General features: G+C 49.0%; 1 protein-coding gene across 1 annotated transcript in view; it reads right to left on the bottom strand.

Moving 5' to 3' along the window:
* LOC148535392 (acyl-CoA dehydrogenase family member 11-like) overlaps window positions 1-20894 on the bottom strand; it is a 670105-nt gene that overhangs the window by 464199 nt on the left and 185012 nt on the right. The window contains exon 5 of the mRNA XM_088463865.1: window positions 7734-7898. Within this exon, the coding sequence (XP_088319991.1) occupies window positions 7734-7898 (165 nt within the window). The remainder of the gene's footprint in view (window positions 1-7733; window positions 7899-20894) is intronic.

Below are 20894 nucleotides of genomic sequence, written 5' to 3'. Positions count from 1 at the left end.
AAATTTGGGGTACTTGAAAATGGAGGTCAGCATATTTAAAAGTTGATAAAGTGAAGTTGAAAAAATTGTTAAAAATCCACCTGCCGCAAACACCTGCAATAAAAAAAACACTTGGGGCATACTTGGGGACTCCCCCCAGAGTCAAGTTCGCTAGCTTTTAAGTTTGTACCCCAACATTTTTTTTTTACTCCCCCTTTTTCAAAGTAAAAAAATATTAAGGGCATCCCAAAAATTTACTTTGAAAAAGGGGGTGGTAAAAAAAGTTGGGGTACAAATTTAAAAAAATAGCGAACTTGACTCCAGGGGGGTCCCCAAGTATGCCCCAAGTGTTTTTTGATTGCAGGTGTTTGCGACAGATGGGTTTTTCACAATTTTTTTAAGTCACTTTAGCAACTTTCAAATATGCTGAACCCCATTTTCAAGTACCGCAAATTTGATGGCCACAGTTGTTTTGCCCTAAAAAAACTTCTAAATGCTATTCTGCATCACCTTATTCAAAGCCAAATTTATGCCCCTGCCGCGGCTATTAGAAACCCCGACTTCCTTCAGTAGTTAAAAATGGGGGTAGCCATAGTGATCCCCCATGTCTACACATCTTTAGGGGGGTCCCTAGAATATTTTCCGAAAACTTCCGTTTTTTTAACATGTAAAAAAAAGTACTAAAAATTGACAAAAAAAATTACATAAGGTCCCCCCCCAAAAGCTAAACCAGCCCCAGGCTTGCCAGCCAGTGGTGGTTTCTAAAAATACGGGGAACAAAATGTGTAGGGTTCCACCGTATTTTAGAAACCTACACTAGGCTGCAGGGACTAGTTCTGGTTTTAAATATAGGGGGGAAAAAAACGTGCGGATCCCCCCTATATTTAAGACCAGCACCAGACCCAACCGACTGGGGTGTAATGCCACAGCCCGGAGACCCAATCACCGGGGCTCCAGGTCCAAAGCATTACACTCCAAGTCGGTCAGCGCAAGCCGGTGATCTCAGGGGAGTCGGGGACCCCCCAAAAAAGGGTCCCGCCTCTCCCGAGCACCACAGGCTTACGCTGAAGCCTGGGGCTCATCCCCATACCCCTGGAGCGGGGGGGCTCCAGGGGGGCCAAATAATGTAACACAATTGTACTTTACAGTGGAACTACAAGTGCCAGCATACCTGCCATTTTGCACTTGTGGAACTACAAGTGCCAGCAGACATGCAGCACCTGTAATTTCACTGTAAAATAAATAGTTAAAAAAAGACAAAACACACACACCGTGAGAGTAAAACTTTATTACACACACCTACCCATTCACACATACTTACCTATACCAGATGAATCTGTCCCCTTCTCCAGTAGAATATCCAAAAAACGTGGCTCTGCAAATAAAAAATCATACTCACCTATATCCTGGCGCTGGTCTCCGCAGTAATCCACGTACTTGGCAAAAAAAAGAAAATTACTACACGACCCACGAACTAGCTATGAGTATGTGTGTTGCCATACATACTCATAGCTCCCGAATGCCAGCTGACGGCACATCCACGGAGCTGGCAGTTCCGAGAGTCAATCAGCGGCCGCGCTGACTGTAGAGCGGCCGCTGATTGGCTGCCAAGCCTGTGGCTGGTTTGGCATTTGGGGGGGGGACCCTATGTCATTTTTTTTTTCAACTTGTATTCCGTTTTTTTATGGGTAGAGCACTACGGGAATTTTCAGGAAATATTCCAGGGATCCCCCTAAAGATGTGTAGACATGGGGGATCACTATGGGTACCCCCATTTTTATCTCCTGAAGGAAGTCGGGGTTTCTAATAGCCGCGGCAGGAAAAAAGCTATTTAAAATATTATAGAGGCAGTGGGACCTGTAAACTACAGGGAACGACAGGAGGGTAGAAGCAAGGAGGCACAAATATATCACTTAAATCTATTAAAACCTTGGAAAGAAAGTGCCAGTCAGCCCTCTTTAGTGGCAAAGAAGCCTCCAGACTGTCAGGTTCCCATGGAAAGACCCAAATCATACAGCATGATATTGTCACTACTCCTGGGGTGATAACAAAGCAGAGACCCTATCGCATACCTGAGGCAAAACGGGCAGCGGTAAAATGAGAGGGTAGAGGAGATGCTGCACTTGGGGGTCATAACTGAAATTTATCAGTTTGACTCCTACCCTATGCCCCGGGTTGACGAGCTGGTGGAGAATCTAGCAAAAAGCCAGTATCTCACTACTCTTGATTTGACAAAAGGGTATTAGCAGATTCCTTTGACTGAAGCTGCTAAATCAAAAACTGACATCTCTACCCCAGAGGGTTTGTTCCAGTACAAGATCCTGCCTTTCGGTTTGCATGGAGCCCCAGCAACTTTCCAGAGGGCTATTAATAGGTTACTTTGGCCCCACAGCCATTTAAAGACAATTTAAATGGCTGCAAAGACAGTAAGCTCTTTTGCGTGGCTGCCGCACATCCAGGGCTTCCCGTCGTCTTCATTCTTTAACTGGTCTCTCCAGCTCCCCGGCCGTCGACTGAATGGACACAGCTCGCACTGCTGGCTCTATTTAAGCCAGCCAAGGACGCGGGGCGATGACGTCGCGAGCTGTGATTGGCTCGCGGCGGCTATCTTTGAATTTCAAAAATGGCGCTGAGGCGCCAATTTTGAAAAGGGCACACTCGGTTCTCACCATTGAATTCAATGGTGAGAACCGCTCATTGGCTGAGAGGCGGAAGGCTCGCCTCTCTCAGCCAATGAGCGCTCCACATCGGGATTTCTGTACTGAAATCCTGGGCGGAGCTGTCATTCGGGCAGCTCCGGTTATCTCCGTTTTTTTTTGGCAAGACCCTGGATTGAGTGAGGAGGACCTGATCCACGCATAGGAGGAGGTGAGTATGGAATTTTTTTTCACAGGTACTCCATTGGATAGTCTACTGGAGAAGAGGACAGATTGGCTTCAGGGATACTAGGTGAATATGTGAGATAGTGTGTATGCATGTGTGAGTACATGTGTGTGTGCATGTATGTTTTAATAAAATTATACTTTTCTATGGTGTGTGTGTGTTTTTTAATATTGCTTTTGCTGTGGAACTACAGGTACCAGCAAGCCTGTAATGCCCCCGCATGCTGATACTTGTGGTTCTCCAAGTTCCACAGCAAAAGCCAATATTTATATTTTCAAATGCACCACACTTTACCGGGGAGCTGGAGAGACCAGCTGAAGAATGAAGATGACGAGAAGCCCTGGATGTGCGCCGGCCATGCAATAGAGCTTACTGGCCGCCGCGCTCCAGGTGAAGACGCCGCAGAAGCCCTGGATGTGCGGCGGGTGCGCAACAGAGCTTACTGGCTGCCGCGCTCCTATTGAAGATGCTGCAGTAGCCCTGGATGTGCGGCGGCCGCGCAAAAGAGCTTACTGGCCGCCGCGCTCCAGGTGTAGGTCCCGGTAAATAAAAGAATTAGAAGACTGTGTCTGTGTGTTTTATTTGAATATTTCTTTTGCAGGAGTACTATAGGTGCCAGCAGGTCCTTAATACCCCACCTGCTGGTACTTGTGATTCTCCAAGTACCATCATGCGGGGGATACCTGCTGGGGCATGTAGTACTATTGCAAAAGACAATATTTATATTTTCCTATGCACCACACTATACATAATCAACCCAGGGGTGCCGGGGATAGCCCCGGGCTATCAGCCTGGGCCTGGGGTGCCCTGAGGAGGGGGACACCTTTATTGGGAGGGTCCCCAACTCCCCAGGGATCCCTGGCCTGGGCTGACTAGCGGTCAGGGGTGATGCTGCGGCTGGGGGACCCTTTGAAACCCTGGCTGTGGTATCACCCCCCCCCCCGCTAGACGGAGTCCGGTGCTGGTTCTGGGAAATACAGGTGAAGCCCTATGCATTTTTACCCCTGTATTTCCAGAACTAGGACCGGCTCAGAGCCCTGTGCTGGTTGCGCTAAATACATCATTTGTCCCCTGTATTTTGGCAACCAGGACAGGTTATCAAAAGCCTGGTGCTGGTTGTGCTTAATACAGGGGACCCCTACGTCGTTTGTCCCCTGTATTTAGCACAACCAATACTGGGGCTCCAAAGCCCAGGGCTGGTTGTTTTCTGGGAGGTGGGGCCACGCCATTTTTTTTTTTTTTTTAACACTGGCAGCCAGTCATGGTTGTGCTTAAATGCAGGGAACAAATGACATAGGGTTCCCCCATATTTAGGCACAACCAGCACCAGGCTAGTCAGAACCAGACTTGGTTGCCAAAATACGGGGGACAAATGATGTAGGGGTCACCCGTAATTTATGCAACCAGCACTGGGCTCTGATCCGGTCCTGGTTCTGGAAATACAGGGGGAAAAAATGAGTAGGGTCCCCTTGTATTCTCCAGGACCAGCACCGGACTATTTCTAACGGGGGGCTGATGCCACTGCCAGGGAAGCCCTTTCACCGTGCCCCCCAGCCGCAGCATCAACCCTGACTGCTAGTTAGTCCAGGCCGGGGTTCCCTGAAGAGCTGGGGACCCCCCCAATAAAGGGGACCCCCTCCTCAGGGCACCCCAGGCCCAGGATGATAGCCCGAGGCTATCCCCAGCACCCCTGGGTAGTGGGTGTTGGGTTGATTGTGTTGTGTAGTGCATTTTAAAGAATATTTTCTTTTGCAATTGAACTATAGGTACCAGCACGCCTCCCTGCATGCTGGTACTTGGAAAACCACAAGTACCAGCATGCTGGGAATTAGGGCCCACTGCCACCTGTAAAAAAAAAAATATTAAAATAACACAACACACTTTAATATTGTAATATTTTATTTTACAGGTCTTCACCTGGGGGACGGCGGCCTTTAAGCTCTTTTGCATGGCCGCCGCCACCCCAGGACTTAGACATCTTCACCTGGCAGGCGCCAAACCGCCCGGACTTCGACAACTTCACTTAGTGGGCGGCAGCCTGTGATAGTTTTTTATCGTGGCTGCCGCCCACTAGGACTTCCGCCGTCTTCGTCTGGCAGGTGCCATTCCGCCAGGACTTTGGTGCCTTCGCCAAGTGGGTGGCAGCCTGTGATAGCTCTTTTTCTTGGCTGCCTCCCACTAGGACTTCTGGTGTCTTCGCCTGGCGGGCACCAACCCGCCAGGGCTTTGACGTCTTCACCTAGAGGGCGACAGCCTGTGTCAGCTCTTTTGCATGGCCACCACCCACTAGGACTTCCGGTGTCTTTGCCTGGCGGACGCCAACCTGCCAGGGCTTCGGTGTTTTCGCCTGATGGGCACCAACCCACCAGGGCTTCGTCCTCTTCACCTAGTGGACGGCAGCCTGTGTCAGCTCTTTTGCATGGATGTCGCCCACTAAAACTTTTGCTGTCTTTGCCCAGCGGGTGCCAACCCGCCAGGGTTCGGCATCTTCGCCTGGCGGGCGCCAACCCGCCAGGGCTTCAGCATCTTTGCCTGGTGGGCACCCACTTGCCAGGGCTTCTAGTGTCTTCACCTGAGCGGGTGGCTGCTACCTCCCCAGGGCTTCTATGGTCCTTTGCAGGTGCCGCCACCTCCAATGACGTCATGAGTCGTGATTGGCTCGCGGTGGCCATCTTTGAAAATCAAAGATGGCCACCACGAGCCAATCATGGCTTGTGATGTCATCGGCGGCGGCAACTGCGCACCGGTGCCTGTTCGGCTGTCGGCGGCGGGCCTGGATCTAGTCCCCGCCAGCCATTCTGCCAAATACAAAAGTGGCGCCCATTTTAAAATTCAAAGATGGCCACCGCGAGCCGTGATTGGCTAGCGGCGGCCATCTTTGAATTTCAAACATAGCGCTGAGGTGCCATTTTTTAAATGGGCGCCGCTGCCTTATTCGGCATAATGGCTGGCGGGGTCTGAATCCTCTCGGGTCCAGGCCCGCCGCCAACACCCTCACCACCACCGGACTCTCCGCCACTGTCGCCGCCGGACTCTCCGCCACCGAAACCCGCGTCCCCCGCCGACAACCGTGACCTGCCGCTGTGGTCCCCACCGCCGCATCCGTGTCCCCGCCGCTGCTTTGCCCACTACCGCCCGCAAAAGACTGCCATCTTGCTGCACCCAAGTGAAGCCACTATGACTACACCTGCTGGAGGCTTCTACTGCAGCTGCGCAACAAGTTGAAAAGTCCTATCTTTATAATGGCGCATTCTTGAGGTAATAGTTTAAAAACGGTGACTTTCTAATCTACCTGAACCCCAAAAGCACGTACCCTGGCACAATAGCTAATAAAACAAACCCCAAGTCTAAATTCGCCCCCTACCCTGAGTTATGCCTTCCCAAAAATCCCCCATACACTACAGCAGAAAAGTTGTCCTAATTGACAATGTCAGAAAAGAGTGACAGTTGGAGCTTTAGATTACTCCCAAATCCTAATTTTTTGCCCTGAAATTTGGCATGCAGCACCGGGTGACAGTTCTACCCGTCCGTGCCAAATTCCAGATCCATACCTCCTATAGCTTATGAGGTGTAGCCCCTTGAACACCCTGCCCCCCTCTTCAGAATTCTCTATGGAGAAATCCGTCTTTATAGATGCAGCCTTAATATAAGGGCACGACTGTGCCCTTATAATATATATATATAGAGAGAGAGAGAGAGAGAGAGAGACAAAAGGTGGAAAAAGAGCGCCTCCTAGTGCAATCTCGTACCAACTGTAATACCCTTCACCAGTAGTATACACCTATGTGATGGAGGTGTACCTTAAGCAGTGGAATTAACCACAAATCAATCAGCATGAGACAACCAATAGCGCAGTCAGCACTTCAACTTCTCATTCGGAGCGAGATAACTCGAACCATGTGACATCAGCCATAGTTTTTATGCACTATCTCAAGGCAGCTGAATCAATCAAGTCAGTCAGGGAGCATATTACATGAAATATTACATAATAAGCTACAAGAAACACGAACAATCAAAGCATAAAGAAATAATGATGAAAATATAGAGAAAAAAATTAGATCTATATAATATAAATACTAAGGAGAAAATTGAGTCAGCTGGATAATTACAACTTTTTCTAATAAACAAGCTGTTTTTTATTCTTTTTTATCTCTTGGATACTATACACATTGATATATGCCATTTATGTCTATTCCTGATGATAGGATGTGTGATTGTTATTTGCCCTAGTGCAGTGTCGGCTAACCTTGACACGCCAGCTGTTATGGAACTACATAACCCAGCATGCACTGCTACCGTTTTGCTATTAGGGCATGCTAAAACTGTGGCAGGGCATGCTGGGATATATAGTTCCACAACAGCTGGAGTGTCAAGGTTAGCCAACACTGTCCTAGTGAATAAACAATACTTTTTTTATTATGCATGACCCTTTTATAAAGTCATTATTCACTGTGGGATTGATATTTTCTTTAATACATTGTAACTATTTTATGCCAATTAATTGAACAGTGCTGTCATTTTGAGGGGGTTTCCTCTTTAAGTGGTTTTTAGTGTTTCTCAATTGAAGGTGGGCAGGACCTCCTAGAGAGCTGCAGTCCAATTAATCATTTATCATCCAGATGACCAGCGACCTATTTCTCTTTTTTCATTTTAAATAAACATATTGGTCCAAAAGTGGTACTGCCAATTTCTGGTTGAAACTACTATAACTCTAAACTGTTTGTGTAAAGGTCACTTACAAAAATAGCCTTTAAGTATGCTTGTTGTTTTGTGCAAAGCAGACAAATAGCCCAAATGAAATGTGATGTATACCCACAGAATGTATATAGTTTTGTAAATGATGTGTAGTGTTTGTTTTGTAGACAAGCTACCTCAGTGTGATGGAAAATTATGTTTTCAATCCTGAAATCTCCATGGAGCAGAACCTCTTCTGTATCATTGCTTGGTAAGTTCCCCATCAGCCAGTCAGCAAGCTGGTTCATTGCTGGAATATCCTGATGTGCAGCCCTTTCATACTGCTTCTTCCAGGTAGTTACCTGTAATGTTTACACAAATTTCCATTGGAAAATGTTTATTTTGATCAGATTATATATATATATATATATATATATATATCCATCCATGATAAGACTTTTTACAGCTACAGAGGGCACTCACCGCAATATATGCAAAAAAGATTTAATAGAAGAAAATAGTCACATCACCAAATCCATGTAGCAGTCAACGTTTCGACCCTATAAGGGTTTTTGTCAAGACAGGTCACTATGTGTCAACCATCCAGCTTGCTGACCAGGAGCAAGCTGGATGGTTGACACATAATAACCTTTTGTCCATAACTGGCCTGTTTTGGATGCAAAATTGTTAAACCTTTAAAACTTAGTGAATGTTTGGACCACAGACCAGGTAACCATCATGCACAGCATCTCAGCCAAAGCCCAGTACTATGGCATTCAGGAATCTCTAACAGGTCTAGTAGAATGTTAAATACCATTTTTAGAAACATGTTGCCCAATGTAATCTGTGCTAATTACAGCAGTAATCAACCTAGCAATGTCTAGCTTCTATTATGCTGACCAAACATTCTTCTCTCCATCACAGAGAATCAGGTGGTCATCCGTTCTAACAGGTCCTATAAACACACAGCAGGACCACAGGGCTGTGACTACATACAGAGAGTGAAGACACTGTTCTTCCTCCAGAGACCTACAGTATTCAGGCCAAACAAAATAGAACAGGTTCCCCAGGTCAAAGTCCGATCAAGACCCCAACCACTCTATTAGGCATCCCAGAACAATTTCCACCCCTCTGTGAAGTTTTCATCCAAATCCATCCAGTGAAAGGCCCAGAACAGGCTCCCTGGATCAAAGTTCTTCCCAGAGTCTCTGGTGCAAAGTTCTGCCCAGTGTACACCAACGAGAGGTCCTGCCGGGACCTCAATCCCCTAGTATGTCTTCTGGGATCCAAGTTTTTGTCTAAATTCATCTAGTGGAAGGCTTAGAACAGGCTCCCTGGGTCAAAGTTCTTCCAAGCGTACACCAACAGGAAGTTGGGACCCTAACCCCACTAAAACCTGGTCCCGATCCAACTGGACCACCTCGTGTTGGTTTCAACTCAATTGGTGCAGGGGTGTTCGAATGAATAACCGGACAGACAAGCAAACAGACCAATGAATGTTATATATAAGACTTGTTGCTCTGTCGCGTTGTCACTATGTGGTCTAACAGCTTACGTTTTTCATACTAAACTATGTAAGATTTGGCAGCTTTACTTTGAGAGCTGTGGAAGATATTCGCCAACAAAAACTTCATTTTTAGATATAGTAGATATGTTTAAACTCAAATTGACATCTAAAATCAGCCAACAAGAGGTAAACTTTTTGGATTTGGAGAGAATGATGGAATAGAAACAGATCTTTACAGAAAATCCACTTCTACAAACAGTATCTTAAAGGCCCCTACACACGGTACGATATCTTAAACGATATTGCCGTTTTCGACTAATTGGAATGACAAATTGTTTAAAAAGTGCCATGTGTAGACACGATAACTGATGCGCGTTCCCGCTTGTCATTGGTTTTGGTCGTTAATCTCTTCACCATGCAGAAAGATCTCGTCCTGTCTTTCGCGATTTGACACGCATCATTCCATGTGTACGCAAGACGAACTATTTCATGCACGACAAACTATTTGTTACTTTTCCTGGCCACTCCCCTCCTCCATTTTGTGACAGATGACGATGGAGAGAGAAGACAGCAGCGTGGATCATCTTGGCTCATATATTGTTTATGTGAATATAAAATATGAGATATGGTAAGAACTTACCTTTGTTATCTCTATTTCTACGAAGTCCATAGGGTTCCACAGGATACCTTGGGGTATAGGTGGCACCATAGAGTTAAGTGTTCAGCAAAGGTAAGTTCTTACCATATCTCATATTTTCTACATCAGGGTCCATAGGGTATCCACAGGATACCTTGGGGATGTCCCAAAGCAGTATACTTTAAGGGTGGGGACGCTCCTGTGCTGAAAGGAGAATCCGCCGCCCGAAGGAAGCATCCTGAGAGGCAAAGGTGTCAAACGCGTAATACCTCACAAAGGTATGGACTGAGGACCATGTGGCAGCCTTGCAAATCTGGACTGCAGAGGCACCATGTTGAGCAGCCCACGAAGGACCCACAAACCTAGTGGAATGAGCCCTCACAGAGGAAGGAACCGGAAGGCCTTCATGAAGATAAGCTTCAGAAATGGCCATACGAATCCAGCCTGCCAAAAGTTTGCTTTGAAGCAGGCCAACCCTTTTTATGGAAGCCATAGAGGACAAACAAGGCGTCCGACTTCCTAAACGAAGAAGTGCGGTTAACATAAATCCTTAAGGCCGGCACAAAGTCCAAAGTGGCCTCACCCACTGAAAGATCAGGTGAGTTAAAAGCCGGCACAACGATTTCCTCATTGATGTGAAAACTGGAAACAACTTTAGGAAGGAAACCAGGATGAGTGCGCAGCACCCACCTGTTCCTATGAAAAATCAGAAAAGGGGGTCTACATGAGAGAGCCCCTAAGTCAGAAACACGGAAGGAAAATTGTTTTAGCTGTCAGCCATTTGAGGTCCACTTAGCCCAGTGGTTCAAACGGCGGTCCATGGAGAGCCCTCAGGACCACAGCTAAATCCCAAGGTGCCACCAGTGGAAAAAAGGTGGCTGAATTCTGAGAACACCTTGCACATCAGGGATTGCAGCAATCCTATGATGGAACCAGACGGATAGGGCAGACACCTGCACCTTCAGAGACGCAAGGCGAAGCCCATGGTCCAGTCCCGCCTGTAGGAAAGCTAACACTCTAGACAGACGGAACTCCCGAGGAGCATAACCTCTCGGCCGACACCACTGGAAGAACGTATGCCACACATGATGGTATATCCTTGCAGAGGATGGATTCCGAGCCCTTAGCATTGTTTGCACTACAGAGCTGGAAAACCCCCTGGACCTTAACATGGCCGTCTCAACAGCCACGCCGTCAAAGACAGCCGCGTCAGGTCCGGGTGAAGACAAGGACCCTGTGACAGGAGGTCCGGGCGTAACGGCAACCGCAGAGGAATGTCCACGGACAGTCCCTGGAGGTCTGAGAACCAGTGCCTCTGGGGCCACGCGGGAGCTATCAACAGGACCGTCCCTCCTTCCTGTTTGAATTTCCGGATTACCCGTGGAAGAAGGGAAAACGGAGGAAACAGATAAGCAAACTGGAACGTCCACCGGAAAGACAGAGCATCAACCAGAGACGCCTTTTCGTCTCTTGTGCGAGACCCGTACACTGGCAACTTGTTGTTGTGCCGTGACGCCATGAGGTCGATCTCTGGAAGACCCCACCTGTCCACCAGAAGTTGAAAGACATCCTGGTTCAGAGACCATTCCCCCGGATGAACGTCCTGGTGACTGAGAAAGTCCGCCTCCCAGTTTAGGACTCCCGGGATGAATACTGCTGATATGGCCGGGAGATTGCGCTCCGCCCAAACCAGGACTCGGGACACCTCTACGAGAGCCACCCGACTTCGGGTTCCTCCTTGCCGATTTATGTAGGCCACGGTGGTAGCGTTGTCCGACTGGACCTGCACTGGGTGACCTTGGAGAACCCGATGTGCTTGCTGGAGAGCATTGAAAACCATGCGGAGCTCCAAGATGTTTATTGGAAGCTCTGCTTCCGCCCGAGTCCACCTGCCCTGGAATAAGTGTGGACCCGTGACTGCTCCCCAGCCCCGAAAACTGGCGTCCGTTGTCAACAGGACCCAATTCGCCACCCAGAACTGACGACCCTTGTTGAGATGGGTCATCTGCAACCACCAGGCTATGGACAGGCGAACCTCCCTAGTGAGCACCATCGTCTGGGATTTTAGACTCTGAGGCAGCCCATTCCATTTGGACAGGATCAATTGCTGCAGAGGTCTGGAGTGAAACTGGCCATATTCCACCATGTCGAATACTGACACCATGGGGCCCAGTAACCTCATCGCCGAGTGCAGAGACACAGGGCGATTCTGCAGACAACTGCGCACCCTCAACTGCAGGGCAGAGATCTTTTCCCCCGTCACAAAGATCCTTTGCTGTCCTGAGACCAATAAGGCTCCGAGGTGCAGAATCCTCTGAGATGGGATCAGGGTGGATTTCTGCCAGTTTATCAACCAGCCGTGCCATTGCAGTACCGCAATGGTCAGGTCCAAGTGGCGTAGAAGGAGCTCTGGAGATCCTGCCACCAACAGAAGGTCGTCCAAGTACGGCAACATGCGGACTCCCTGCAGCCGCAGGGAAGACGCCATGACCGCCATCACCTTGGTGAATACACGTGGTGCTGTCACCAGCCCAAAAGGTAACGCCCGGAACTGAAAGTGGTTGTTGCAGATTGCAAACCTGAGGAACTGTTGATGGCGTAAAAGAATAGGGACATGCAGGTAAGCGTCCTGTATGTCCAACGACACCATGTAATCCCCAGGTTCCAGCGCCTCCCACTTTGGGATTCCCCAAAGGGAGGCCCGGACCGTCAGGCCGCAGGCTTGTCATCTGGCTTAGGGGCCGGACGTCTGGTACTCCAGGCCTGTTTCTGGGGCTTGGCCGATTTTTTGGGGCCAGTCTGACGGGGAAAAGACTGTGCTTTAGGCCTACCCTGGGCCCTGTAAGGCCGAAAGGACGACGTACCTGAACTGGAAGGAACTGCAGCAGACGGGAGACATGCAGATTTGGCTGCCGCCAGCGTGGCTACAATTTTGTCCAGATCCAAACCAAATAGGACTTCTCCATTAAAAGGCAAAGCTTCCAAGCCCTTTTTGGAATCAGCGTCCACCTTCCAAGATCGCAACCATAAGGTGCGATGAGCAGCTACAGCTGCCAAAGAAATCCGAGACGCCAGGGTACTGATATCCAAAGCCGCTTCATTGATATAAGTGGCCGAATCCCGGAGATTGCCTATCAACTCGTCTGTTCAGCCGAACAGTCGGAATCGAAAGACGCCTCCAAACTATCAGCCCAGCACTCCATAGCTCTGGCTACCCAACAAATGGCCATAGCTGGCCTAACTGCTCCCCCCTGCAAGGGAATAAACAGACTTTAGGCAGATCTCCACCTTACGGTCCATAGCATCCTTCAAGGAAGACATGGAGGGCATGGGCAATGTGGCACTATGAACTAGGCGTGTCACATGAGAATCCACCTGTGGAGGGGATTCCCACTTAGAAAAATAATTATCCGCAAACGGATAAGCCACCACCAAACATCTCTGAGGCTGATACCGTTTGCCAGGATGTTTCCACGCCTCCTCTAAATGGTCCACTAACTGACCTGAAAGAGGAAACACTGTGGCGTCACCCTTAATATCCTTAAAAAAGGCATATTTAGACTTGGACACCGGAGGATCTTCATCCTCAATCACTAAAGCTGTGCGGACTGCCCGAATAAGTCCAGGAATATACACCTTGGACCTAGCGTCTGATTCTTTAGTACGGAGAGGTTCCTGGTCAGAAAGATCCAGAATCTCCCCATCATCAGACGTCACATCGTCATCCTCATCAGGAGCGGACAGAGACGCCATTGGCCGCTTATGTGGCCTCAACACAGACTCCCCTTGTAACACGTCCAACAAGTGCTGTACAGAACTTGTCAGTGAATTAACCCACGCAGGCTCCTGAGAGACTTGGGGAGGGGAAATAGGGAGGCTGTGGGGTACCATCAATTGTCTCGGGAAACCCTGCATGGATGACGACACCACTGACTGCTGGGACAATCCCATCTGTGAGAACGCAGGCTGCAGAGCTAACTGGCCCACGAGGGTTGTAAGCGCTTTGGCGAAACAAGCCCAGGGCGGCTCCTGTACCGGAGCCGTGACAGTAATTGGCCGCGCCAATAAATAACACTGCCGACATAGCCCCTCTGCGTTACCCTCCCCCTCCGCTATTGGTACTTTGCATGTAGTACACATAAGCTGGAGAGGAAAGTCACTCTCAGACATGATGATAAGTAAGTGACCCCTCTCACTGATACTTGTTAGTACAGTGTGAAACCACCCTGCAATCACCGCACCGCAAGGGCTTTAGCAGAAAAAGATCAGGGACAGTGAAATGGCTGACAGTAGAAAGTGAAAGTACAGGCAGCAGATGCTAGCAGAAGTCACATACAATGCAAAGAAATCAATTCCTGCACTATCAGCGCTGATTCTCAACTACGCAGACACAGAGCCTGGTAGGACACAGCGCTGCATACACAGACCTTAAACCAATGGAGGAGAGGTATGCCGGGGGACCCAAACCACGATGCAACCGATCTTCAGCGTCCAACAGCGCTCACCATGCTTCCAGGAAAGATGGCCACCGAGGAGCAGAGAGGCGGCCGGCCTGGGGGATTCTGGACCATGTGTCAGCAGGGTCCCACCGCGGGACCCCGCTGCTTACCTGCTGCCCCCTTGGATCCGGCCATGGTCCAAAACATCTGGGGTCACCGCTAGCTGTGACCCCAGATCAGCATCCCCGGATCAGTACCGGCGTTCTGATACCGGCGGGGGTGTAGGGAAGCCAGCATGGATGTCAGTACTGACTGTCCATGCTGTACATCCAGATGAGCAGCCACAGCTGCTTTGAAGAAAACTTCAGGGGCTATCCTTAGCCCCCCTCTAACAGGTGCATCCGACTCCGGCCGGGCACCAAACTAAACTGGGATGCCTTGGCTCGGGAGCGGGGTATAGGAGGGGGACCCTAGTGCATCCTGGGAGGCTGAAAACGTAACTCTATGGTGCCCGATGACTGACGTCATCACCTATACCCCAAGGTATCCTGTGGTTACCCTATGGACCCTGATGTAGAAACAGCAATGGTTTTTTTCTACAAAGTGCCAATGTATGCCACTGGGCCACCAATGCCACTACCCACCAATGTGATTTTCCAATGATCACTGCCCCATCAATGTTATGCCAGTGCCACCCAATATTATACCACTGCCCACCAATGTTATGCCACTGTCCATCAATATATTTATTTTTAAACACCCACCAATGCTTGCCACAAATGTGGTATTAAAATGCAATGCAAAAATGTAAAACAAAAATAACTGAATTTTAATGAATTTAAAAAAACAAACAATAAACAGGTCAACATTTTAAAACATTAAAACAGTGGTTTTTTTTACAGAATTATGGCAAGTGAAAGAGCACAAATTCCTTACAGGATTCCTTGAGATTTACCATGACCACGAGTGTTTGTGGTAGGTCAAGTCAAAAGTCTACAGAAACAAGCAGAAGAAGGCAGCAGCCATTGAGGAACTTGTTTAATATGGCACACGTACCACAAGGATGCGTGCCCTAAATGGGTCAGGGCCAAGATCCAGAATGTCCGCACTGTCTACTTAAAAAGTTTTAAAAAGATGCAGGACTCGTGGGCTTCTGGAGCAGGGGTAGAGGACTTATATAGGACATCGTTATGGTACAACGACTTGCTCCAGTTCAATCACGAACAGGACCCTCAAAGACCACCCCAGTGTCTGATAGTACAGAACATGGCAGGAGAGGCAGAACAGGACACAAAAGAAGCAGTTGAACCGTCTCCTTTAGATGTGGTAAGTACAGACACTGGGCCTGATTCAGACCCGGACGCTATTTGCAGACGGTCGTTCCAAAAAAGGGGCCGGCTATTTAAATTGAACGCTCGCTCTTTGCGGTTTGTTGACTCCTCTATGTCTGAGTGAGCAAACGAAAAATGTGCTTGCTATTTTGTAAAGACGCCCCTTTGCCGTTCGCATCACACGTCATCTCCGGTATTTATTAGATTAATCGGGTACATCGAAAGGCATCTGAACTGCTCGCAGTGCTTGTGGTAGGTTTTTCACTGCGAGCAGTTCAGGCTAAAAGACAATAAAAAAAAACAAATAAAATTCAGGCGCATATATAATAAAACTCTTAATATAAAATGAATCTGCAATTAAGTTATAATGACAGTGATTTCCTGCTGCTCCTGCAGAGTAAATCTGTAATACTCTAAATGAACAAGCAAAAACTATTATACAATAATAAGGAGCGCATAAAATATATCAAGATATCAAAAAGATATTTAATAAACAAAACATATATCTATATAGACACATTCTTAAAATAGCAGTTAGCACAATAAGTATTAGTATACATTAAAAGACATACTGATATATCCTCAGAAGTAGTTAATAAAACGCTAAGAAATTAATGAACTCCGTCTAATGAGAACTCAATTTTGGGAGCAGTCAATTAGTGTGCTTTTTAGACAAAATGATGTTCAGTTGCGTTTATATGGATAGTCTTATCCTTCTCTCCAGAGAAAGTAATTTCACCATCAGTGTTAGATCTCCACTCTCTTTATAGTTAGTGTCCATAAATTAATCCATATTAGCAGCCCATAGATGACAGAAGATTTTAAAGTCAATCTTACCACTGTTGCTGTTGGAAATAGTGGGGGTTCTGCTTAATCAATCTCCAAAAGACAACCAAGTGACGTGGTCCATGACGCTCCTTTAATAATTCCGCACTCCCCATTAAACGCCCTTTTGACCGTTAGGCACGCCTGAGGGCCTGATTCAGAGCCGGACGCTCTGAATCAGGGCCCTCCTCCCTCAACTTGGAGCGGCCTCATGGACGCTCGCATAGCTGTGGGTTACCACCCACAGCTATAGCGAGCGTCCATGATGATGGTCGCGATGGTCAAGACCATCGCGACAATCGGGCTTGAGACGAGACCCTGCGGTAGCGAATAAAATACATACAGCACATATTTGCATGACACACGACACATACAGTGCCTCCAGTAGTGGTCCCCCCTATGGACTGCCCCCAGTAGTGGTCCCCCCTATGCAGTGCCCCTCATACAGTGCCCTCAGTAGTGGTCCCCCCTATGGAGTGCCCCCAGTAGTGGTCCCTATGCAGTCACCTCAGTAGTGCCCCCAGTAGTGGTCCCCCCTATGCAGTTCCCCCAGTAGTGGTCCCCCCTATGGATTTCCCCCAGTAGTGGCCCCCCTTAGGAGTGCCCCTTATACAGGCCCCCAGTAGTGCCCCCCCTATGCAGTTCCCCCCAGTAGTAGTCCCACCTATGCAGTGCCCCCAGTAGAGGTCACCCTATGCAGAGCACCTTATACAGTGCCCTCAGTAGTGCCCCTTATACAGTACCTCCAGTAGTGGTCCCCCTTATATAGAGCCAAAGTAGTGGTCCCCCCTATGCAGTGCCCCCAGTAGTGGTCCCCCCTATGGAGTGCCCCTTACACAGCGCCTCCAAGGTGGTCCCCCCTTTGGACTGCCCCCAGTAGTGGTCCCCCCTATGCAGTGCCCCTTATACAGTGCCCTCAGTAGTGTTCCCCCCTATGGAGTGCCCCCAGTAGTGGTTCCTATGCAGTGCCCTCAGTAGTGCCCCCAGTAGTGGTCCCCCTATGCAGTACCCCCAGTAGTGGTCCCCCCTATGGATTTCCCCCAGTAGTGGTCCCCCCTTAGGAGTGCCCATTATACAGGCCTCCAGTAGTGCCCCCCCTATGCAGTTCCCCCCAGTAGTAGTCCCACCTATGCAGTGCCCCCAGTAGTGGCACCCCTATGCAGAGCCCCTTATATAGTGCCCTCAGTAGTCCCCCTTATATAGAGCCCCAGTAGTGGTCCCCCCTATGCAGTGCCCCCAGTAGTGGTCCCCCCTATGGAATGCCCCTTATACAGTGCCCCCAGTAGTGGTCCCCACTATGCAGTGCCCCTTATACAGTGCCTCCAGTAGTGGTCCCCCCTATGGACTGCCCTCAGTAGTGGTCCCCCCTATGCAGTGCCCCTCATACAGTGCCCTCAGTAGTGGTCCCCCCTATGGAGTGCCCCCAGTAGTGGTCCCTATGCAGTGCCCTCAGTAGTGCCCCAGTAGTGGTCCCCCCTATGCAGTTCCACCCAGTAGTGGTTCCCCCTATGGATTTCTCCCCAGTAGTGGTCCCCCCTATGCAGTGCCCCCAGTAGTGGTCACCCCTATGCAGTGCCCCAGTAGTGGTCCCCATTATGGAGTGCCCCTTATACAGTTCCCCCAGTAGTGGTCCTCCCTATGAAGATCCCCCAGTAGTGGTCCCCCCTATGCAGTGCCATCAGTAGTGCCCCCGGTAGTGGTCCCCCTTATGTAGAGCCCCTTATATAGTGACCCCAACAGTTGGCCCTCTATGCAGTGACCCCAGTAGTGGTCCCACCTATGCAGTGCCCCTTATACAGTGGCCCCAGTAGTTGGCCCCCCTATGCAGTGCCCCCAGTAGTTCCCCCCTATGTTGTGTCCCCTAGTAGTGCCCCCCCATGCCATGCCCCGTACACTTAAAACAGACACCCATTAAATATTATACTTGCCTGAATCCGTGCTCCGGCCGCACACACCGCCGTCCGCCTGCTCAGTACTATGGACGAGACATCATGAAGTCTCTCCCATCACCCACTGCAGGAGCCAGAAGGCAAAGCTCATGAGTGAGCTCCAGCCGGCTCAACAAGTGGGCACAGCAACCAATGATAGTCTGTCTGACACTCATCGGCTGCTAAAACAAACACACAGCCGCCAGTGCCAATGTGTTTGTTACTGTGTAGTGCGGACCGCACATGTGTGGTCTACACTACACTTAATTAAACCAGCATTGCCCTCCAGTGGCCGGCATTCTAGGCAGCTGCCTATAGCTGCCTAGTAGTAGCGCCGGCCCTGCCTATAGTTGTCATAAGGTGTATGATATTCATTTCATGGATCTTTAAATAAACACACTCAGGGGTCTATTTGGCTGACACAGGTGAGGTCCACAACACATACAGCACAGATATAGATGAGCAGTTTTCACACATGGGGGTCTATTTACTATGCAGTGTTAGGAGACAGAGGCCCTGATTCAGAGCCGGACGCTCTGACAGAGCGCTCGCTCTGAATCAGGGCCGTCCCTCTGTTTTTTTTTGAGCGGCCTCCTTGTGGTAGGGTCTCGTCTGCCGCAAGCCCTGGAGTGCTTTCGGCTCTATCAGAGCCGAGAGCAATCCCACTGACATCTGGCAAGCCAAGGCCCCGGCACGCCCACCAAAGGGGGCGTGCTGTCACTCGCCATCGACAGCACGCCCCCTTTGTAGCGAGACCCGGAGCGATGGCTTGGTCGTCGCTATCCGGGTCTCACGCATGCGCACGACAGAGCCGGCTCCCTCGTGCGCATGCTAATTGTGCTAACATCGACCCACTTGCGAGCGCTCAGTGCTCGCGAGCGGGTCTGAATCAGGCCCAGAGTGAAAAGTGATAAGGTGCCAGCCAATCAGCTCCTTACTGCCATCTCACAGGCTGTGCTCGATAAGTGACAGTTGGGAGCTGATAGGCTGGCACCTTATCACTTTTCACTCTGTCTCCTAACACTGCTTAGTAAATAGACCCCTAAGCATGATAATGATTACCTACTAGAAACAGTTCACAATGGGACTACAACGGAACCACCAGAGGAAATATGTGACTGTGAGTCTATCAAAAGAGGCCGCTATGAGAATAGACTAATGGTGCATACACACGGTCAGATTTTTCTTCAGATCTGAACGTTAACTATTTAAAAATTCATATCTGAAGGAAAATCTGACATATCTGTCAGATCTGTCAGATGAACGATTTGAACGATGCGCTTTCCCGATGGTCAGATAACGATATCTGACATCTGATGTGTTTGCAGTCAGACTTGGACGATTCCATTCATTTTAATGCAGTCAAAAATCGTTCAATTGTTCATCTGACAGATCTGACAAATCTAACCGTGTGTATGCTCCATAAAGCTTAGTCACTAGGCAATTGCAACCAACGGCAGCATAGGCAAATTATGTACACTAGAGGCAGAAACCCCATAGAACACCACGACACAACAACAGGCACTGGAAGACAACGCATGCGCAGTAGCGTGGTCACGTCTCAGAGTTCACGTGACTGGCACTCGCATCATGAAATGCAGACAACAGGACCCGGGATATCTGCACTATAGTAACCGCACCACTTCAATACTGAACTTTTTATTCCCAAGGTACCAGTGGGCTGATACAGAAAAGGTTGCACATAAGGAGTGTTTAAAGGAGGGACTATTAACATCTAATACAATAAATAGGACGTTTACACATCATAGTACTATTGAAAAGTTTTCGCCCACCTGTTTGTAAGGACCAGTGGGCCTGATTCAGAGCCGCTCGTAAGCGGCCGCTCGTTCGCTCTGAGAGATGTTCGCACAACTACGCATGCGTATGGGTCATAATGCGCATGCGCAAACCAGTTATTGCGGTCGGAAATCGTGCGCTCGCAAAACAGCAAGGGGCTGCTAATTTGATTGACAGAATGCACCATTTGTGGGTGGTAACAGGGGAAGGTGCTTGAAAACGGGGGAGTGGAGATCCGAACGCAGGCGTGCCAAACGGTAAAAAGGGCGTTTAATGGGAGTGCATAATTAGTAAAGGAGCGTCATCGATCACGTCACTTGGTTGTCTTTTAGCCTGAACTGCTCGCAGTGATAGCGGTAAGAAAAACCTACCACAAGCACTGCGAGCAGTTCAGATGCCTTTCGATGTACCCGATTAATCTAATAAATACCGGAGATGACGTTTGATGCGAACGGCAAAGGGGCGTCTTTTCAAAATAGCGAGCGCACTCGCTCAGACATAGAGGCGTCAACAAACCGAAGAGCGAGTGCTCAATTTAAATAGCCGGCCCCTTTTTTGGAACGACCGTCCGCAAATAGCGTCCGGCTCTGAATCAGGCCCAGTGTTTTTGGGAAGGAACTTTGGCCCTCATTCAGAGCCGCTCGTTAACAGCAGTACGCTCGTTGCGTTCTGATGTTGACTAACCGCGCATGCGTCGGTGTAACACTGCGCATGTGCGTACGGCAGATTGCGAGCTTTTTTTGACTCGTTGTGATTGACAGAACAGGGCGTTTTAGGGTGTTGACGGGGGTGGAGATGGAAAAACGCAGGCGTGGCGAGGCGTTTTTGGGGCGTACATACATTAGCAGATGCGAGCGTAAAATGTGTTCGGACCGACTCATACGTCACTGGATG

The sequence above is a fragment of the Taudactylus pleione genome, unplaced genomic scaffold (assembly GCF_031769625.1).
Source record: "Taudactylus pleione unplaced genomic scaffold, aTauple2 ptg000053l, whole genome shotgun sequence".
NCBI classification, from domain to species: Eukaryota; Metazoa; Chordata; class Amphibia; order Anura; family Myobatrachidae; genus Taudactylus; species Taudactylus pleione.
This window is presented reverse-complemented; position numbering and strand designations above follow the sequence as displayed.